General features: G+C 47.6%; 1 protein-coding gene across 1 annotated transcript in view; it reads left to right on the forward strand.

Annotated features, from left to right (window-relative positions):
* The window catches only part of LOC135375155 (uncharacterized), a 101,625-nt gene that overhangs the window by 37,329 nt on the left and 51,445 nt on the right, over positions 1–12,851 (forward strand). Inside the window, exons 4-8 of the mRNA XM_064607882.1 lie at positions 2,079–2,163; positions 3,984–4,013; positions 6,412–6,569; positions 7,757–8,089; positions 9,108–9,318. Of these exons, the coding sequence (XP_064463952.1) occupies positions 2,079–2,163; positions 3,984–4,013; positions 6,412–6,569; positions 7,757–8,089; positions 9,108–9,318 (817 nt within the window). The remainder of the gene's footprint in view (positions 1–2,078; positions 2,164–3,983; positions 4,014–6,411; positions 6,570–7,756; positions 8,090–9,107; positions 9,319–12,851) is intronic.

The following is a 12,851-nucleotide window of genomic DNA, read 5'->3' on the forward strand; positions in this document are numbered from 1 at the left end:
ACCGGGTGACCCTACAGTGGGTCCCCGGCCACACCGGCATTCAGGGCAACGAAGAGGCAGATTTGGCGGCTGCTGCGGCCCACCGTATCTCCAGAGCCCTGCCCATTATCCTCTCCAACGGGGATAGGCGCTCCTACTTGTCTGCGTTGGTGTCACCCTTGGCCCGCCAGCAATGGCTGCATGACATCACTCAATGGTCGCTCCTCCATGCAGTGGACCCGTCATTATCATTTAGGATGCCAGGTGGCTTCCCTCGCAGCTTTACGACACTCCTGCGGCGTCTACCACTCAACGTCGCCTTCACCCCTGCGTTCCGTGCTAAGCTGGGTTACAGTAACACGGCGCTGTGCCTAGCTTGCCGCACCCCAGCTACGATCCCCCATATCATCGAGGACTGTGAGCGGTACACGTGTGAACGCCGGGTACTTCGACGCCAACTTGAACTCCTCGACCATAGACCATTCAGCTTGTCCAAAGTCCTTGGCCCATGGAGCTCCCCTGAACATCAGTGCCGGGCTCTTCGCTCCCTTTTCGTTTTCATGCAGGCCACTGGACTCCTTGAAGAGCTCTAAACAGAACTCCGACCTGTCGTTGCTTCATTCTCACCATAATTCATCCTCTCATATTAACCACTGTGAAATGGGGTAGTGTCCTGTGGCTACCACGGGGAAACATCCCATGTCATCATCACTTCTTCATTTATTGTTGTTGTTGTTGAGACAACTATGAACAGTATAAATGTCACAAAAAGGCGTGCGCCTCCCGTTTTCATCAAATCAGGGCAAATAACGATACCATGCGAGAAGATGTCCAGGAGCGCGGTATGTGCGGTTTAGTTCATTTTTAAGGGTGTACTGTCTACCTCAATTACCTTATTCTCGAAGAAACTACACATGGGCATTATTCCAATACCGTTTAGAAACAAAACCTGATCGTTACACGATTTGATTTATTGATTTAGATTCCGCCAAGCATGACCCCGGCTTCCGGTGGCCGCAGCTATCAAGACGAGCCGTGATTGGCGGCCACGGAAAGTCAGTGTGAAATTGTGTGTGGCAATTGGCTGACGTCCTGACCTTATATGCCTATAATTGAAGCGGGCAGAGGCATTAGGTAGGCCTTGTGCATCTACACTCTTAAAAATGCATGGCACAAAATAGGCTCCTCCTCTCGTTTTGAACAAATCTAGGGCGAGAACGTTGTCATTCGGGGTGATGGTTGGCTAGGGGCGTGCTAAGTGGCGAAGCTCTTTTTTTTTGGGGGGGGGGGGGGCTATAGTCGTGACGATGCCCACTTGAGTGCGGCCAACAACGGCAAGCGACTTCGACACCCCCCCCCCCTCATTTTTAAGAGTGTAAGTGGAGCTGATAGCTCACACATGCTGGCTTCCCTCATATTGCCCACTATGTTACGTCAGTACTACTCCGTGGTTGGTTCCTTTGGTCCTACACATTGTATCCACCAACAACAGGAGCACGGCGCCAGCATGTGGCGAGTGCCCATTTTCTTCGCCTAATTCGCGCAACCCCCTCTATACACTGTTAAAGCAGAACTTCACCACATAGCACGCTCCTAGCCAACCATCATACCGAATGATATCATTCTGCGTCATGATTTGTTCAAAACAGGGGGGAGGCGCCTATCTGGGACAAGATAATCTGTCCCAGGTAGGCGCATCCTCCCATTTTCAACAAATCGATGCACAGAATGATATCATTCGGAATGATGGTTGGCTAGGAGCGTGCTATGTGGTGAAGTTCTGTTTTAACAGTGTACGCTCTGCAAGTAACCAAGCGTTCTGTGCATATCTCCTCTCCCGGTTACTCCACTCGGGAAGCCCCATTGGCTAAGGTGGCGCCCTCCCTCTTCCCTCTCCCTGCCTCCTCTCATGCGCAGAGACGCACTTGCACGGCGTATTTCGCTACACCTTTGGGGTTAAAGGGTGCATTAATTCTGACAGTAAATACAGTACTTCGGCGTGCGATAGGAATCCGTCGTCGCTCTCTGTGTTGTTTTAGGGTGTTCTTGAATGTTTCGTGGCTTTCTGTGTTGCCTTCAAAGCATCTTTCTATAACCAGCTTCAGATGAGCCCGTTTTCTGGTTGAATATGAAAGTGATCGGTGGATTCTACCACTGGCTGGACCCTGTCCCAGGCCTCGTCCTGTAAGCATTTCTTTCTTATCTATTCTATATCTAGTGCATAATATCTTGCAGTTATCCCAATCGGTACTTTGGGATGGGCTTAAAGGAGCATGGAAATCATTTGGAACATATATTTTTTCACCGCTTGATATGAACATACTACCTTCATAAACTGTTACGGAAAATATTTCCTTCGAAAAGCGCGAATTTCCTGAGAAAATTAGTTTGGAAGAATGCGCTCCGCGGCGACAGTCTCCCCCAAGCCGAGTCTGGCGTGTGGTGACGTCAGGCGTCCGAGCACTTCATTGGCTGCCGGAAGCGTCCGCTCCCCGCCAGAATCGTCTGCTAGCTCAGGAATCGTGGCAACTTACCGACTGAGACGCTGTTGCTATTTATTTGCGTTTGACATTCACTTGCGTTCTTACATGATTTGTCTCGTAAGTTTTGCATAAAACAAGACTGCGGGCAGTGTAAAAGGTGTAGCCAGGCCTCTGTGTTGCAGTGACAGCCCGGGTTGAGGTGGATCGTACGTGGTTGTGATTTCTGTTCCGATTGTGCTGAGGTGTCGTTCATTAGTGAACAGTATTGTGCCTGTGTGTGCAGCATATATATATGTGATACGACTAAATACGTTCCTGTCAGTTGGAGATTTATACCATGTGCCAGTGTTGTATTCTGCGTATGACCATTCAAAAAAGAAAATGATTATTTGACCATGTATTTTGGGGTTTCCCACAGATCGCTAGCAGATGAACTTTACTAACTTTATTTTGGTATTCATGTTGTAGTGTTTGTGGAGACGTTACGCTCCTGGTATCACAAGCGCAATGTTACATAGCTATGCGTTCATCGGTCCGCTCTTTCGCCTCAGAGATGCCAGTGTCCATGCGTTTCAGAGCCCATAGTGTTGACCACAACACGGAGAAGTCATGATGGTCGGCAACATCTTCAAGTGAAAACACTGGTCACTGCGCCGCGTCTTCATGACTATGCATTTGTAAACAAGAAGAAGCACTATATTTCAATCCGAATGTTCGTTCACACTTAGCAGCATCACTTACCAGCCTCCGGTACATTCGTGTGGCGAAATCGAAGCTCGAGGAACTTAGCCTCCAACTCCATAAAACGTTTCGTCGAGAAGAGCAGACGTGTCGCCTAAAGAGCATCACCTGTCCTTCGCACGGCGTCCGATGAGCAACAACGCTTCCTTCCCGGTCGGCTTGCCAGCGTGCGCCGGAGAAATCGCAAAAAATAAAGAAAAAGACGGCGCGGTCACATGACGTCAGCGGCTGACAGCCGAGTGAGGGGGCATTTCTGCCGCGAGATTCAAAGCTCCCTCGCGCTCCAGGATTGCGCGCTACGCTCAAACTTTTTGTGCGAATATGTATCACAGGGCTCAGAATCATAATTTCTACTTCTCCCGTCATATTTTATTCCGATCATTTCCATGCTCCTTTAACATTGATAAGGACAAGTATGCTTCATTGTTCGATAAGCGCCCCACACGTAATGCCCATAGTTTTCACATGAAACCGTATAACTGCACATTGGACGCTTTTCAATTCTCTTTTTACCCGAGAACGATTGATGAGTGGAATAGCGTGTCAGACGATGTTGTGTCCGCACGTACCATTGGACAATTCTTAGCGAGAGTTGAGGCTCAGTTCTTATGAACGATGTGCGTTGTTCTTGTTATTTTTACCGCTCGCCCCCCCAGGCCCCAGGAGGTGGCCACTAGTATCTGTAAATAAATAAAAAATAATCAACCAGGTGTTCAACCAATGTCCCCCTGCTAAAATAATTCATAAACAGGCAGTGCTATTGAAAATTTTTCGTTTCAGTGATCTTCCCTGGAAGCCAGGAACTGATTGGTGAGACGTTCATTTCTATACGCTCATTAATTAAATAAAACTCCTAACTTTAAAAGTTTTCTGCAGATGTTTTCGAAACCTCTCTTTTACTGGGGCCTTCGACGGATATTTCAGAAAATTACACGTCGACACTGAGAGATTTTTTTTTTTTCTTTTGGAAACCTAATTGGTTTCGGTTTAAATATTGCTTGCGCGGAGCAGTGTACCAATGCGCGTTCAGCTCTTTGGCTTTCATTTACGTGTTCATCTAGTTCACACGCGGGAAGGAGGAAAAGGAGCAGGGAAGGACTAGGGAAGAGGGAAGCGTCTCTTGTGGCTGTTCCTAATGTTCCGTCACCCTCATGTGGAAACAAGGCAGAAGAAGACGTAATTGACGGTCGGATAGCTGACCGAAAGAGCGCATTGGCATGCTGCTCAGTGCAAAGAATATGTAACAACAACAACAACAATAAATGATGAATATGTAAACCGAACTCATATACATGACATTCTCGGGTAAACATAAACGAGCTCCCGTCACAGCTTCGGGTGCCACGAAGACTTCCGCTCCTTTGGCGACTAAAGACGCTCGGAATCAGCCACCATTCAGAGAACGTTGTCATTCGGGATTATGGTTGGCTTGGAGCGTGCTATGTGCCGAAGTTCATTGTTAAGAGTGTGGTTTTTAATCAGATATACAGGATGTTTCAAAAAACGTGTCATTCGGACTTTATAAAAAAACGGGGCGACGGAAAAATACGGGGTAAACGGCATTTGTGTGGCAACTGAATTTGCCACCTTTCAGAAATATTTTCATTTCATGTTAGTTAAAGGAAATTGAATTTCTTTAATTGGACTCCAAAATTTCCAAAGTCAACCTAACTTTTTTTTTTTTCAGAATTAGAGAGCCCGTAGCGGACTTAGTCAGACCCACCAAGAAATCCGCTCAATATTGCTAATGGAACTGCCCAAAAAAAGTTCTGAAATCGAGGCTTCAAAGTTTCGGGTATTCAACTGCACTCTTAAAAATGAACTTCTACCGCATAGCACGCTCCTAGCCAACCATCAACTCGAATAATATCGCTATGTGCTCTAATTTGTTCAAAACGGTAGGCGTACGCCTTTTTTGTGACACTGATGCTCATAAGTGTCACAAAAATGGCGTACGTCCCTTGTTTTTCAGCAAATCAAAGCAGATAACGATATCATTCGACATGATGGTTGGCTAGGGGCGTGCTATGCGGTGAAGTTCATTTCTAAGAGTGTGCGCACCAAATCAGTCGCAAGGATGCGTGGAGAGGAGGACATGCTCCTGCCCCCATGACAGATAGAAGGTCGAAAAAAAAAAGAGTGCGGGAAAAAAGAGGCGGAATCATTTTTGTGCCGCTTATCAACGTATGGTGGCGCTTTTTGTGCCGCTTATCAACGGCGCCTCTCGTGCTACACGCCGGTCCGGCGATAAATTGTTCTAGCTTCATGGGGGCATGAGCATGTCCTCCTCTCCACGCATCTTTGGGACTGGTTTGGTGCGCTGAACATCCGAAACTTTGAAGCCTCAATTTCGGGACTTTTGGGGGGCAGTTCCGTTTGCAATATTGAGCGGATTTCTTGGTGGATCTGATTAAGTTCGCTACACTCTTAAAAATGAACTTCGCTACATAGCACGCTCCTAGCCAACCATCACCCCGAATGACAACGTTCTCGCCCTAGATTTGTTCAAAACGAGAGGAGGAGCCTATTTTGTGCCGTGCATCATGGCACAAAATAGGCTCCTCCTCCTGTTTTCAACAAATCAGGGGCGAGAACGTTGTCATTCGGGATTATGGTTGGCTAGGAGCGTGCTATGTGGCGAAGTTCATTTTTAAGAGTGTACACTCTTAAAAATGAACTTCACCGCATAGCACGCTCCTAGCCAACCATCATCTCGAATGATATCATTATCTGCCCTGATTTGTTGAAAACGACAGGCGTACGCCTTTTTGTGACACTTATGCTGTTCATAATTGTCACAGAAATGGCGTACGCCTCCCGTTTTCAACAAATAAGGGCATATAACGATATCATTCGAGATGATTGTTGGCTAGGAGCGTGCTATGCGGTGAAGTTCATTTTTAAGAGTGTACGGGCTCTCTAATTCTGTAAAAAAAAACAAAAAAAAAACGTTACGTTGACTTGGGAAATTTTGAAGTTGAATTAAAGAAATTTAATTTCTTTTAATCAAAATCAAATGAAAATATTTCCGCAAGATGGCAAATTCGTTGCCACACAAATGCCTTTACCCTGTATTTTTCCGTCGGCCCGTTTTTTCTTTCTTTTTTTTTATAAAGTCCGAATGACACGTTTTTTTGAACCACCCTGTATGTTAGCAGTACAGAACTGAACTACTTTCGTTACAATGTGTTCCCGTATACTATTTCAGGGGCAATGCTCTATCTGCTTCTGGCCAAGGCATAGGCAACTGGAATATCACACATAACTGTGCGGTCTTAAACGTGTCAGCAAGACAAATCAACACGATCGACTGCGAAGAAAAGTTTCCGTTTGCATGTCTACCATGGCTGCCTTACGCCGACATGAGTAAGCTCCTTCCATGAGTATTTCTCTATAGAAGAAACAGATGATTCAACTCGCAATTATTGTGAGGATTGAATGATTTCCGGTGTGGCTCCAGCATTCTCAGAAGAAGGTGAGTCTAATTGTAGGACACCGCAATGGACCACGTGCACAAAGCGTTGTCATTCTCAATGATGACTAGCCTTAAAGGGACACTAAACGGTGTTTGTGAGTCTCGTAAGTTACTACGAGCAAGGGTGTTAGACTCGTCAAACCAGAACTACACTCTAAGAAAAAATGGGTACTTGTACTCCTTTTGGGGACTAAATGCATTGTCACAAAAAAATAGTCCCTTTCGGGAGTAAATGCACGGGAGTAAATGGATGTTACAGAGTGGAGACTGGATTTCACGCGCTATCGTTCGCTGAAGTGCTCCAGTGGATTCATGCGGTCTCTTACGCGATACCGCGACACATTGGCGACGCGGTTGCTCTAAGCAGTCCCGTTAAAGCAGTCGTCTTCTTGCAAAATATAGTTGACGAAATCCACGAACGTATCGCCTGCAGCCATGTTTTCCACCAAACTCGAATCGAGGAGCATTCAAGGTAGCATCGCAGTTATCTCGAGATTTTGGAGGAATGAGCGGGTGAGCTCCTCCACTAGAGGAGCGTTTCGAGTCGAGGCCGGTTCATGAAGTGCAAAAGCGATCTCCAGGAGCTGCTCGAGTCGAGTTCCGAGTCGAGGCTCGTTCGTGAATTTGGCGGTGATTGAGCGTCGTCGCACAGTGTCGTCAGTACCCGGCTAAAGGTCATCGTAGCCCAAAACGCAGTCGATGAACGCAGCGAACGACCTGTCTTCCGCCATGACACCAGCCAAACTCGGAGTCGAGGAGCGTTCTCGAGGTAGCACCGAGGCTACGTTGATTAAAATATATCTGTTAGTTAGTTCCCAAAACGAGCAAAAAAATTGGTTTCCTATAGTAGCAGGCCCGTCGAGCAATCCAACGCCAACAGTAAAACCGCCCTAAGGTAACTCCCCTTTTTGTGAAAATTTGTTGCAGGTAAAAGGGAACACCCTGTATAAATATATATAGATAAAAAACTGCATAATGAATAGAAAGCCTTGGAGTCTCCAGATCAGAGCCTCTTCAGAGCGGAGGTTCCACGCAAATTTTAACCAACGCCATGCGTGTCTTTATGATTTACTTCCAGGTGACGCACGAGTGATTGTATCGTTAACATCCAACCGACCGCCAATCTTGCTAAGTTGGCAAATGCGGGATTTCGTTCTCTACTGCAATGCCCGCTTTGACAATGGGACAGCCCTAGATCCGAGCCTCTATTCAAAATCATACATTTACGTCTGGACGAAGAATGACGTCTACCTGGACGCACGTCATTCTACCATTAAGCCCGACATAGTGAGTGAAGTAAATGTATGGGCGTTCACCAACGAGTCCAGCCAAGGTCATTACAAATGCGGGCTCAAAGTTCTACCCAGTGGGAAGACATTCTGGTCAGACGAGGTCACGGTCATCTTACGCGGTAAGTGAATGCTTCAGCAGTTCATGTCCACACTTACTTCGTTTGTCGATCTCTTTCGCAAACTGAAAACGTATAAAGATGTCAAGAAGCTATGCCGCAGATTTTTGGTGACTTTACTCCTGTCGGTTCTCCACAATGCCAACTTGCCGGTGACGGCGATTTGCTGTATCTTGAACTCGGCCCGACGGCGCTTACGAATCGCCGCGCGGTGGCGGCCTATTCCCCGTTGTTTTACGTTGATTCAACCTTATTTACAATTACTGTGGTATACCGTCAGTATAAACCGGCAGACACCAGTGGACACGATCGTATTTTTTTTACAGTGTGGCGAAAGTCCCTCTAGCTTTCGGCAGCGTCGCAACGCCAAGCGTTTTTTTTCTTTTCTTTTTCTTTTTACGCTCTCTTTGATAGCCGATATATGGTGAAAATCTGCACGTGCGCGTCAAAACTTTGCCGCCTCAATGCCGGCGGGCGCGAAACGCGATCGAAATCGCTCCTTGTGCGTCGGACTTTACTCTTCTCCATTCTTTCCTTTTCCTTCTCAAGAAGGGCGACTTTACCGAAAGGCGCGTTATTGGTTAAGCCACATGGCTTTTTTGCCCTGATTTCCAACGCCTTCAGTGTGAAATAAAATTATCTATCTATCTATTTATCTATCATATCTATCATTGGTCCCCTCAAATGGTTTGAAAAGGCCAATAACAGGCCCTTATGTTTTGCCACCCTTTTTAAGGAGGAAAGCGAAAGTGCAAACTGGCGTCTTTGTTCCAGCATAAATCACGAATGGAGCAACGGACTAGTCCCGTACGTTTTTTTTTTATTAATGTCAAAGTAACGGCATCCTTCATCGATCGAGAAGAAAGTTTTGCACCTTCGTGGTCCTTAAGTTTCCGTTCGTTCTATGTTTCGTTGCCACCAGCTACTACCACGTTACGTCGTAAAGACACCCATGCAGTAGAGAAAAAAAAAACTTCTCTCGCCTGCCACGTGGAGGATGTCGCAATTTATGTCCTTTCAGACTTCTACACTCGTCGTCTGACCATTTTCGCACGAGCGGAATCTTTACCTACGCAGCGGTGGAATCTTATTGGACCCTCCTTCGCTGTCAGCGGAAATATAACCCGCCTTCTCGGGGTGCTACAACAGCAGATATATCTTATACCATGGAGTTCCTACAACATCGAGGCACCAGCGTTCGACAAGCTCAGCTGGAGCTTCTTCCGTGCTGAGTAAGAACATCAAACTTCGCTGCACTTGAAGGGGCGTATATTGTGCCAAAATTACTCATTGCGGATTGAAAGCTGCCATTTCTTTGATACCTACAGAAAAGGAATAGGACTCAGCCGCTTCGTCGTTCGTGGTTTACGCTCGAACGAAACCGCGAGTTTGCACTTTCCCTCTTCTCTCCTCCTCGAGAAGCGCAGTAATGCGGAGTCACCAAATTGTTCGAGCATATACTGACAGGAGGCCTTTCCACATTGCCACTCTTTTTGAGAAGAGGGAAGGTACACATATCGTCGTCCCGTTCGTGTGTAAACCAGGAACGACGCAACGGTTGTGCCAGGTTCCTATTATATTTATGTCACGGTAACGGCATTTTTTTCATTCCGCGATGAAAATTTCTGGTACCCTAGGGACCGGCCCTTTAATATAGTATGTGCGTCATTGCGCCATGCATACATTGTATTGTATAATATTGAGGAAGATATCATTCTCGTACATGTCGTATCAGCGACCTATGAAGCCCCGAAAAAGGCTTGGTGTCGAAATCTAACGTCAGAGAAGAGAGAGCATTCGCATTGGGTATCGTAAGCATACGCCAACCTGACAAGCGGAGAAATTTTCCGTGATGTCACAGACGGGTGGGTCTCGATATTTGCGATGATTATTTTCTATGCGTCTATTATAGGTACCCCCATGTCCTGCAAAATATTTTTGATTCGTTTGGTCAACTGAAGCCAGTCCTTGGTAGAATGGGCTGAATCCTGAGTCCCAACCTGGAAAATATTTTCGCTAAATAGTGTGTCACAATTGTGCATTTTCAATTTAGGCCCATTTCAGACTACCGTATTTGTCACCCGTTTGCATAAAAAGTCAAACCTAAGGGCAATCGAGCCGCGTGGGTTCCAGTGGGGTCCGTTTTGGCTACGTGAAAAGCACGGACGAGTAAAACGTCAGTGTGGAACCGGCCTTAGAGAAACGTCTCAGAAAATTAGCAACACACGGAAGGTCCTGACCTTCGCAGCCCTGCCCCACCTGCTGCGGTAACAGCGGGGACCGTGAGCTCCCACCTCCCCTCCCCTCCTCCACCGCCCTCCTCTGTGTCACGGAGTGACTAGGACCGCACTCATTCCCATGCGGACTCTCTAGAGAAGTCGAGGGGTTTCTAGAGCGCGTGCAAGATCAGAATCCTGTCTCTCGTGCAAGAGCGACAGTAGTAAGTACTGACCACGTTTATCCGGAAACGCACATCTTCGTCTGGACGCCATTAATTAGCAATTAGAGCTAATTGGGACCCCCTCATTAATCAGCACCCTCCAGGGAGCCATCACACTAATTGGGGAACGTCTATCTCGCGTCCAGACCAGTTGTGCGTTTCCGGATAATCGTGGTCATAAAAATAAAAAATAGGCAGAAAATAAAATAAAAAGATAGAAATAGAGTGGAGAGAAACAATTTATTCGAAAATCAACGATGGCGCGGCGAAGAAGCCGCTCCGCAACACCCGAGTGACCAGCGCCCGCCATGTTGGTAGTTGGCACCCAGCAGTTGCAGAGATCGACGACAGGTGGCCACTGAGTTGCAAGGCATCACACCAGATGGCGCCACTATCATAGCTCTAGACGAGAAAGACAGAGAAAAAGATACTAGCGGCAGGTAAAAATGACAGCACTGCTAAACAAGTCTAGGCATGCGAGAGGAAAGGTCTAACCGCTACTGCTAAACAGAAAACAGTACACATCGGGGGAAAAGGCTTACGGGGGGCGATCGCTTAGGCCTAACCACAACGTCACAACACTATGCAGCTAACACAAGGCGGGAACCACTGGGCACACATCGCTAAACATGCGTCAACACGAACAAAAGGCTTGCTCACCGCAAAACAAGTCTAAACATGCGAGAAAAGGCTTAACATGAACGCGGTCAAGTCACTCGTTGGTCACCGCTAAACACGGCAAACATACGGGGAAAAAGGCTTCGCTTAGGCCTAACCACAACGTCACAACACTACGCAGCTAACACAAGGCGGGAACCACTGGGCACACATCGCTAAACATGCGTCAACACGAACAAAAGGCTTGCTCACCGCAAAACAAGTCTAAACATGCGAGAAAAGGCTTAACACGAGCGCGGTCAAATCACTCATTGGTCACCGCTAAACACGGCAAACATACGAGGAAAAAGGCTTACGGGGGCGATCGCTTAGGCCTAACCACAACGTCACAACACTACGCAGCTAACACAAGGCGGGAACCACTGGGCACACGTCTCTAAACATGCGTCAACACGAACAAAAGGCTTGCTCACCGCAAAACAAGTCTAAACATGCGAGAAAAGGCTGAGCGAGCGCGGGGAGCGCACGTCTGCTTTCCACGACAGCCAGAGAGAAACTGACTGAGGCGACGTGCAGTGGCAGCTATGGATGCGCGCGCGCCCTCTGCTCCACCCGTCCGCGCATGCGCGCGCGCGCTCCTAGCGCCCTCTGCGCCGCCCGCGGGTGTTTTCGGTTTCGACTCTCCGCTGCGCGCGCGCGCGCTCCTAGCGGCGACGGGTGGCTTCTGAGTTCCGGTTTCACTCTCGTTTTTTTGCGCGCGCGTTTATCTGTATAAAGGCAGCGCGCACCGCGCTCGCGTCATCACTACGTGAAGATGTTCAGCTACCACTCTTTACAAAATTGTTCCCGCACCCACGCTTCTTGGGAAGAAGTGGAGAAGGAATGTTTCGACAGCGAAAGTCCCCGCAACGAGCTCGTCATCACTGCTTTTCGCTACGTGATAGACATGGTAGGCTTTGGCAATATAGGAGAGATCTCGCCGATGCTGCTGCAGGAGATGGTGCGTCGAATTTACGCCCGTTACAAGAACGTCTGCATAACGGTTCCTGACAGACCCCTGGGACTGATGAGCGAATTTGTGAGCTTGTCCAACGCAGAATTCAACTACATCGCTGCAGACATCGTGGGCCTTCTCGCTCGTGCCATCGCTCATATTAAGCACGCCCTACGGAAGCAGCGACATTTGCAAGCAGTCTACATCGCCAACTATGTCACTGATTTATTGAAATACCGATTGGTTATTGACATGCAACGCATTAAACAGTCCGAATAACTTTGATGAGACTCTGTGTTTTCTTTCACTGAAACATGTTTATTGAATACATACAAAAGAGTTGGTCGATAGATGCCTGCTCTTTGTTCCACGGTCACTCGATTCACAAGGACGCTCACGGTCTTTCTTGCCCAATGCTGTACAAGGAGGGGACCTACTGCTATACAGGAAGGTAGTTTGGGCTATCAGGGAGCTTGCTGGACGGCTTTTCCTGTGCTGCATGATATGCGATGACAGCGGCTATTGGTTCCTGAAAAACAATGTCACACATAGAATACACTCTCACAGCAGAGACGGCCAACTTACATTTTGCTCCACGAAACGCCTCGCGTCGTGGATGAATGCCCCTCGTGGGCTTTCGATCAACCGTCGTAGAACCAGGGCGTCTCCTCCCCCTCTCATTGCGCTGATGGCGTCTGTACTTTGGACACCGC

Source organism: Ornithodoros turicata, unplaced genomic scaffold, assembly GCF_037126465.1.
Source record: "Ornithodoros turicata isolate Travis unplaced genomic scaffold, ASM3712646v1 ctg00000829.1, whole genome shotgun sequence".
Taxonomy (NCBI): domain Eukaryota; kingdom Metazoa; phylum Arthropoda; class Arachnida; order Ixodida; family Argasidae; genus Ornithodoros; species Ornithodoros turicata.